We start from the raw sequence: 9,190 nt of genomic DNA, 5'->3' as shown, positions 1-9,190 counted from the left end.
GTTGCTTGCGTTCTACTTCTATAGCTAGCTATTTTTTGATGAATGTTGCGAGTTAACTTTCTTCTTATGTAGCTAGCTAACTCTATATCTCGTGTTCTATCTTTGTCTGTCCAGCTAACTATCAATCTGTCTCACTCGCTACCTATCTTGCTTCCTAGTTAACATTCTGTCGAGCTAGCTTTTGTTCTCTCTTGCTATTTAGCTAGCTAATGTTATTTCTAGCTATTTGGCTAACTATAGCTGGATAGCTGACGGTCAATCATTGTTGCTAGATAAGTAGTTAGCGAACTATATAAGAAGGTTGATATTTTCTACTTTTGTAGCGTGCGATTTTTTTTGGAATGTTGCTAGTTAATGTTCCACTCATGTAGCTTGCTACCTGTCTGTCTATGTAGCTAGCTAACTATTAATCTGTCACTTGCTACCTATTTTGCTCGCTAGCTAACCGTCTGTTTAGCTAGCTATAGTTCCTTTTATACAGCTCTGTTTAGCTACCTATTTTGCTCACTCGCTAACCCTCTGTTTAGCTAGCTATAGTTCCATTTATACAGCTCTGTTTAGCTACCTATCTTGCTCGCTAGCTCACCTTCTGTTTAGCTAGCTATAGCTCCATTTCTACAGCTGTGTTTAGCTACCTATCTTGCTCGCTAGCTCACCTTCTGTTTAGCTAGCTATAGTTCCATTTAGACAGCTCTGTTTAGCTACCTATCTTGCTCGCTAGCTAACCCTCTGTTTAGCTAGCTATAGTTCCATTTAGACAGCTCTGTCTAGCTATTTATTTGGCTAACTAACTATGTAGCTAGCTTTCTAGTTTGTGGCATTTTAATATATGTCGTTAATATATAATCATTACCTTGGCAATCACATAAGATTCCTTTTCTTTGACTAAAAATAAATGAACACCGCTCTGGCGGTATGCGCCGAAGCATTTGAATATTAGCAGATACAATTTGCCAAACTTATCGGTAAATACAAGAGAATTCCATTTACAACTACTTTTTCCTTTTGTTTTGTTTTTTTTTCCACAGTGCCATATTTCCATGATTGGCGCACGGCAACCTTTACATAAAAAGAGCGATTTTCTTCAGAGAATACCGTCATGTCACCAACTTATTGCTTCATACATCAGTGGAACCAATAACCGGCACGCATTTCTCCGCCGCTACGTATAATACATCTTGATCGCACCGGGTCAAAGCAAAGCCCAAATCTCCAGGTCTATCTCCCCGTTTGGAATGGATCCGGATTGATCCACCGCCACCCGCGGAGCTGTAATTTACCAGAGGATGAAGAAAAAAAAAAAAGTCCAATCATTTATTCTTGCAGCCTCTCCTTCCCTGTCGGGAGGCATCATCGCTCATAAAGCTATCACCAGGGAGGAGGGGGCCGCTTTTAGAATATTCACACTAAATCCAGCTTGTGCCAAGGGAATCAATTTTTTTTTTTTTTGACTTTTTTTGTAGTATTTTTCAAAGGCGGCGTTCTAAAATAGCTCCCCCGCTCACCTTTTATCATCTATTTTTGTGCGCCCATAAGACGTAGCTGTTAAGTAGCCAGCTGTGGCCAGTGGGGGCAGTGTATGACTTTCTTTTCTTTTTTTTTTTTTTTTAATTTGGAAAGCAACTTTGCATGGGAGGAAAAAACACAGATGGCGGAAAACGTAAAGCATAGCAAATGACGTGAAAATGTAATGAAAGCGATGATGCAGATCTGATAAGACGCACACTCGACAGCTGATTTCCTCCACAGGTGTTTTTTTTTTTTTTTTTTTTCTCCCCCTCCCTTTCATCTTGTATCGCCGACGCCGCTGCAAGTTTAACCCGCTTAACCCTACAATTAAGAGATATTTCCGTTCTCGTCACCAGCACGAGAAATATCCTTTAATTGTAAGATTACGGAGGTCCTCCTTCCGCTCGCCGTCGTCTTCGTTCCGCGCGGCTTCACCCGCCTGCTGCTAATATTCACGGCAAAAAGAAGAAGAAGAAGAAATCCAGTTAAAGTAAATACATTAGCTGGAAATGATGTTTGATGTCATGCGGCTCCTCTTTACGTGGACGCCGGCGTTCTCCGGAACCGCGGCGGTGCCACCTTTTTTTTTTTTTTCCCCCCCTGCGCTCCTCTTTTTCTTCAACTTCTCCAGAAGTAAACAGTCCACTCGTGTTTGTCCTCGGGATGTCCGCGGGCATCCGTCACGCCGCGCACGTCTGGTCACTGTGCGGCAGCGGCGGCGGACGTGTGCGTGAGCGCGCGTTGTCACCCCCCCCCCCCCCTCTACTCCCCCCCCCCCTTTCTCTCGCTCTCGTGTCATCAACGTTGTGCGTCTTTCTCCATCCCCTTCCAGTCTTTTTCTAGTCGGCTCGTCGGGACAAGCCAGCTGCACTCGCTGCAGTCACGTGATCGGCACAGGACCGCGGCGTGGACTTTCTCCCCCCCCCCCTCCACCCCACCCCCCCCCCCCCACTCCGATCCCTCACCCCTCCCTTTTTGCTTCAATAATAATTTGGAAACGTGTACGCGAGCGCTCCTCCTCCTCTTCCTCCTCTCCATCCTCCTCCTCCTCATCCTCCCGCATCTTCCTCTCCTCCTTCTCCTCACCGGCCGCTGGAGGAGGGCGGGAGCGCCAAGTCTCTCTCACCGGGGCTCGCGTGCATGTCCAATCCGTCCCCCTCCCCTCCGTCTCCGGAGCAGCCTTCCCGCGGAACTCCACGTTTCTCGCGCTGCTCCTAGCGCCTCTGGACGTCTAGCTGTGTTTTTTTTTTTTTTTTTTTTGCCCTGTGGTGGAGTTAGGGGGGAGGAGGGTGGTGGGTCGCTCCATCCGTTTGGACCAGTTGGACTACACGCAGGACGGGCGAGCAGTAGCGCGCTTCTTCCTGTTTTTTTTTGTGGAAATTTTCTTGTTTTTTGGGGTTGGTTTTCATTCTTTTTGGATGAGCTGCTCGTACCGTTTCTTGCCGCCATGGAGCCGCTGCTGGTCTGCCTCTCCTTGTGGATATTGCAATGCAACTCGGCCAAAGGGGACTCCATCATACACATCGGTAAGCCAGCCGCGCGCGCAGGTGAACGCGGACGCACCGGGCGGGAACGGTCGCGGCGGGAACGGTCGCGGCGGGAACGGTCGCGGCGGGAACGGTCGCGCCGCCCTGCGCATTCCGTGACCGAAAAGTTACTCCCCATCCGCGCGGCGCGCCAGTCCTTCGAAATCGCACGTCCCATCGAATTCGGGAACAAGAAGCAACTGTTTTCCGTCGGGGGCGGGAGGGGGCGAGGGGGAGGGACGGGGGTGCCGCGGTCAGAAATGGATGAGGCGTAGCTGGCGGCTTTATGCCGGCGAGGTTCAACTTCCAGCCGGGACGTGAGCGTCATGTCAATAAAGAGCGGCGAGGAAGGACGTCAGTGGACTTTTTAGCCATGCAAAACGCATAGAGAGCTTCTTTGTGCGCCGCGCACCGGTTTTACCCCCTCCCGCTCCCCAAGAATGAGCGAGGCTCCCCTCTAACCTCCCCCCCCACTTCATACGTTGAGCTGCATGGCGTTGCGGTGCGGTCACCAAACATGTTGGCTGTGCGCATGCAGCACTGCTTATCACTTTTTTTTTTTTTTTTCTTCTTGCTGCAACAGTCTGGGCCAGCAGCAGGTGCTCTGTCATCAGCTTTAGTGCAGCGCTGGGACCAAGTCCAAGTCGTATTGGCTGATGCACGTCAGCGGGCACCAAATATACTTCTTTCCGGAACCCCCCCCCCCCCCCCCCCCCCCCCCCACACACACACACACACACACACACACACCCCTTCTGATATACACCCCATCTGACAGTGATGCCATAAACAGACAAGCAAGAGGATGGAGTGCGGGGAGGGGGGAGGGGGGGGGGGCTTTTATTTATTTGCTTTGCCTCACAAACATGTTAAAACACATCTCAAGGGTTGGACCGCCAGTGGCGCTGTCCATGGTTCTGCTATGACTTGACAGTTCCTCCTTGTGAATACTCTGAAGGCTAACGTGAGCTAAAATGGTGGACCGGCACCTCTCGGCGCCGTCTCGTCTTTCAGTCGGTGTTCACTTTTTTTTTTTTTTTTTTTCCGACAGGTGCCATATTCGAGGAGAACGCCGTGAAGGATGACGAGATTTTCCAGCTGGCCATCTCGGACCTGAGTCTGAACGATGACATCTTGCAAAGCGAGAAGATCACCCACTCGGTCAAACTCATCGAGCCCAACAATCCTTTCCAGGCTGTGCAGGAAGGTAGGCACATGAAGTTTTTTTTTTTTTTCCTTTTCAAAACAAACGTTGCTGGATAAAGTGGGAGGATGTAGGGATGGCAGAAGGGCGAATAAAAGATGGTGAAGGCAACATGTTTGGCTAAAGTGAAGACAGAAACGTTGGAGGGCGAAAAAAAGTATGAATGAAAAGTTGGCGGGAGGAAAGATGGAGGCGAGACACCAAATTGGTAGGTCGGAAGGTAAAATAGAAGACAGGAAAAGGAAAGATGAAAGGAAGGAATACAAATGTAAGGAATGACAAAATCCCTTCTAAAGCGGGAGCTGATGGATGGATGGAAGAATGAATAAAGAGTAAAGAAAGGAGGAAGGGCATAAGGAAGGAATGAAGGTTTAGAATAAAGATGGAAAGAAGGAAGGAATAAAGGTTGGCAGGTATAAATTAAGGAATAAAGGATAGAAGGAAGGAATAAAAGGAAAGGAGAAAGGAAATCATGAAGGATAGGAATAAAGGATTGAGGGAAAGAAGGACAGAATGAAGGATAGAAGGAAGGAATAAAAGGAAAAGAGGAAGGAAATCATGAAGGATAGGAATAAAGGATTGAAGGAATGAAGGACAGACGGCATTAAAGAGAAATAATGAAGGCAGGAAAAGGAAGGCATAAAAAGGAAAGAAGGAAGGAGTAACGGTAGGAAGGAATAAAGGAAGATTGGCATGTATGAAGGGAGGAATAAAGAGGAACAATAAAGGATGGGAAAAAGTATTGAAGGAATGAAGGAAGGAAATAAGGAAGATTAGGAATAAAAGATGGAAAGAAGGAATGAATAAAAGGATGGAAGGCATAAAAAGAAAAGTAATGAAGGGAGGAAGAAAGGAATGGCGGATGGGATAAAGGACAGAGGGAAGGAAAAAAGATAGAAGGAAGGCATAAAGGAAGCCATGATGGGAAGCCTGAAGGAAGGCAATTGGCATGAAATTTAAAGAAGGTAAAAGAATGGGAGACGGCTTCAAGATTCAAGTCACACGCATTGTAATACCGCACAGCAAAATTCGTATTCCCTTCACTTCCCCGAGCAGACTACGTTCCATAATCGAGCAAATCATAAAGTAGGCAATAAAACAAAAACAAAACAACAGTAATAGAGGAATAAGGGCGGTAATAATGACCCACTAATGGTGACATTGAATGACGACTAAAAGGAAGCAAAGATGGAAGGAAGTCATAACATCTGGAAGGGGAGGAAGAAGGAAATGAAGGAAGGATATTTGGAGGGAGTGGAAGCTGGCAACAAATGAATAAATGCAAGGAAGTCCCGCGGAAAGTAAAATGAAGGAAAACAAAGTACGGTTTTGAGACAAAAGGCCCACATGGAAGACGGATGGAGAAGTGGGACGTAGCAAGGAAGATGAATTGAAGGAAAACAGGAACGATACAAAAAGGCCAGCAAGTCTTCCTGTTGCTTGTGTTTTGTGTGCATCATCTAGCGACTCGCAGCTAGGTGGCAGCAGTGAGTCATAGCACAGCTGCTTCACTTAAAACCCAAATCCCACACCAGGACCAGGTCTTGCTCACATGTGATCAATTTTCAGGCCACCGCACGAGAAATTGGCCTAATACTGTTTGCGATGAAAAATTCCACCCCTAAATGAATCATTAAAGCTTTTAATGGCTTCCAGGGACCTTGAACGTGGCGCCGGTCCTTTTTAGCTGCGCGCGCGAGGACCCGAGCCGCTCGTCGTTTCATTCACAAGGCTGTGTTGTGACTTCATAATCGGCTTTTGCTCGACACGTGGAAGACATTTCGTGGGCTCTTAACGCGCGTGATTTACCTGTTGATGTGCACTAATAACTCGGCGGGTAAATTAGTAGCCATCGGTCTATCCCTATCAAATACTACATGAAAAAAAAAACATACAAAAATATATAATGGTGTGTTTTACAAAGAAACTACCAAAAAGGTATACCATACCACATTTTCTAATGAAAACATTTTGTTTTGAAAATGTAGCATTTTGTCTTCAACACTTCTTTTTTAAATGGAAACGAAATACTTATCTCAAGTCATTCACTGCCATTGACGGATATAATCGTCAAATATTCCCTTTCACTTCCATTCACAACGATAGACGTGTAACTGACTTTTTTACTGGGCTGGCAATTTGCCATAACACTGTTCTGAAAGGTTATTATGTCATGAAGCTGTATTGTATTACAAAAACTTTTTTTTTGCCAATTTCACAGCAGTAAGAGTTGAGTTTTGGGCTTGCTGTTTTTATTAACAAGCCACTTCATTAATTATCTTGTGTACAAAATCCAGCTAAATTCTCCTTTGAGGGACAAGCCGACTGCATACGCAAATGTTTTGGGCCTCGCTGATTTGTGGAATCTAATTAGAATGACCCATTGTAGAATGTCAAAACTGCTAAAAATGTATTTTTTTTCTCTTTCTTTCACAAGTTTGATTTGTGTTGGTTTTATGAGTCTGTTTTTTTTCTCTTGACTTTGTTTTTGGTTTATCTTGGTGCTTACTTTGCCGTCCACACGAAAGTCGTAAAAATAGGAATTTCATTGTACGGGGAAACTTGTTTCGAAACTCTGCACGTGACTTGACTTTTACCTGACTTCCTTATACAGATTCCATCCTTTACGATGTTTTGACTACCGTACCGAATATCGAATATTTTCCGCACACCACATTATAAGGCGCACCTTCAATAAAAGGCCTATTGTATAACTATTTTCATATATAAAGCACACCGCATTATAAGGCACATAGAATAGAAGTTACAGTAGTGGCTGGGCTTGTTTTATGCATCCACTAGGTGGAGCTGCTTTAAAGGGAATGTCAACAAAACAATCTGATAACTGTCAAACTTTTTTAATGGACAATAAGACGTTTTTTAAGCAGAAATTAAGACTAAAGATGATTCGGGGAAGTAATACCTCTTCATTACATTAAAAAAATGGTCATAGGTGTCAAAAAGCAGTCCTCGAGGGCCGGTGTTCTGCATGTTTTATGGTTTTCTCCCCAACACACTCATTCAATTAATTAGCTTATTAGTAAGCTCTGCAGGAGCTTAAAAATTATGCTAATCATTGGAATCAAGTGTGTTTGAGAGAGACAGATCAAAAACTTGAAGGATACCGGCCCTCGAGGACTGGAGACCCGATGAGTCAATTAAATATGAAACTAACATTTTTTTTTAAATCACATTGCAACCAAAAACTCTAAAATATATTGTTTGTTTATTTAAAAACAGTTTTTGGACCTTGTCCCCATATGAATTGGAACATATATAGCATATCAAAATTTCAAACAGGGTGTTATAAAAAATTCAATTGCAAAAACATACATTTATAACTAAAATGCAGAGGTAAAAATTAAAAATGTACCTGGCGATGAAGTTGTTTTATTCTTTCGTACCCCCAAAAAGAAAACTCACAGATAAGGCGCACCCCATGATAAGGCGCACTTGTCAGTTTTGGAGAAAATTGTAGGTTTTCGATGCCCCTTATAGTATGAAAAATACGGCATGTTAAATATGTAAAAAAACAACAACTTTGGATCGTTTGTTGCTTCTTCTACACATCACCTGTGCATGCTTCAAAGATAATTTGTCACTGATCGTGATTCATGGCCTAATTCCTGCGATGACTCTCCCCGTTGTTAGCCTTGATTGACTATCCATCTTAATTACACTTCCGATTGTTTTGGAGTTGTAAAAAAAAAAAAGTCAGGAAATGCTTCCAGTCAGGGGTATGTTGAGGGGGCGGGGGGGATCGATGTGCGCCCCACCTTGGAGTGGCGCTGAGTGACAAGCGGGAAACGTTGACCTTTGGCTTTGCTCTTTTGCGGGCCGCCCGCCCGCCGCGAGGGGAGGTTGTGGGAATGACGATGAGATCATTGAGGAAGATGGCGACGACTTGAATAAACATGAGTGGCCATGGGAGTTAAGAAGGGCGCTGATGAGGAAAATGTGCTCGCCTAAGTGAGGGGGCGGACTTGCAGTGTCATGCTTGTCCCCGAGCGGCTTCCTTATGTCCTTGCCTGCAAACTTTCAAGTCCCCTGGTGACCCGCGGGACCATGACCAAACGCGCATTTACCAAGTTTGCAAAAAGTGACCGTTTCGTCACCAAATGGTCCTCTTGGCGACTGGCGTTTGTTTTAAAAAGGCACCCGTTTTATATATATACCTTCTTTAGGGGTGCAACGATTAATGGACAGACTGTCAACTTATTTGGTAATTGGTAAATCATTTAACCTTGTTTAACATTCAGCCTTTCAAGAGTAACCATTTCGTTAAAAAATAGGCTGATTATTTTTGTGTTGGATTGAAAATCACAAAAGCCGGATAAACAGACTCCGCCGCAACAATCGGTGCAGCGCTGCCAATTTAATCGTAAATTTGCTATTGAATGACAATTAAGGCATTCAGTTTTGTTCTACTAAGATGTTGTAAAACATGTTTTTACTTTGGAAAAAGAGTGAGCATTTTTAGATAATTTTGTATAGATTTTACAAACAAAATTAATCGATAGCTCATCAAAGTAATTGTCGCCTGATTTGGTTATTGAGTAATCCCTTAGCCCTGGTTAGCGTCTTCAAAACTTCAGACTTTCCAGAGTAAATATTTATTTAAAAAAAATTAAAACAGGCTCATAATTTTTGTTTTTAATAAAACGATTTTTAAAAATGACGATTAACAAAACTACTCGAAAGACCATCAAAGTAATCGTCACCCAATTTGGTAATCAGTTCATCATTTAGCCCTATTTAACCTTATCGGCCAAAAGCGATACCCACTAAAGGTTTAATATAGCCATCGTTTCTTGGCAGACAAACTGCCTTTTCTTCGCATTGTGCAAAAAAAAAAAATCATGTGTCCACTGCAGGTCAAAAACAAAAACCACACACTCAGGATCCTTTCTCTGACTTAACCTTTTTACCATTTACCTTTTTACCATTTTCG

At 44.0% G+C, this 9,190-nt stretch overlaps 1 protein-coding gene across 2 annotated transcripts in view; it reads left to right on the top strand.

The window, feature by feature from the left end:
• The first annotated feature begins 2,521 nt into the window (after nt 1-2,521).
• grid1a (glutamate receptor, ionotropic, delta 1a) overlaps nt 2,522-9,190 on the top strand; it is a 275,198-nt gene continuing 268,529 nt past the window's right edge. Inside the window, exons 1-2 of one of the 2 annotated variants that reach the window (XM_088421869.1) lie at nt 2,522-3,035; nt 4,087-4,242. In XM_088421869.1, the coding sequence (XP_088277995.1) occupies nt 2,957-3,035; nt 4,087-4,242 (235 nt within the window). In that variant the 5' untranslated portion in view covers nt 2,522-2,956. The remainder of the gene's footprint in view (nt 3,036-4,086; nt 4,243-9,190) is intronic. The other variant, XM_088421868.1, reaches the window with a different exon arrangement.

This window comes from Hippichthys cyanospilos, chromosome 8, assembly GCF_059441005.1.
Source record: "Hippichthys cyanospilos isolate Australia breed blue-spotted pipefish chromosome 8, RoL_Hcya_1.0, whole genome shotgun sequence".
Classification (NCBI taxonomy): domain Eukaryota; kingdom Metazoa; phylum Chordata; class Actinopteri; order Syngnathiformes; family Syngnathidae; genus Hippichthys; species Hippichthys cyanospilos.
This window is presented reverse-complemented; position numbering and strand designations above follow the sequence as displayed.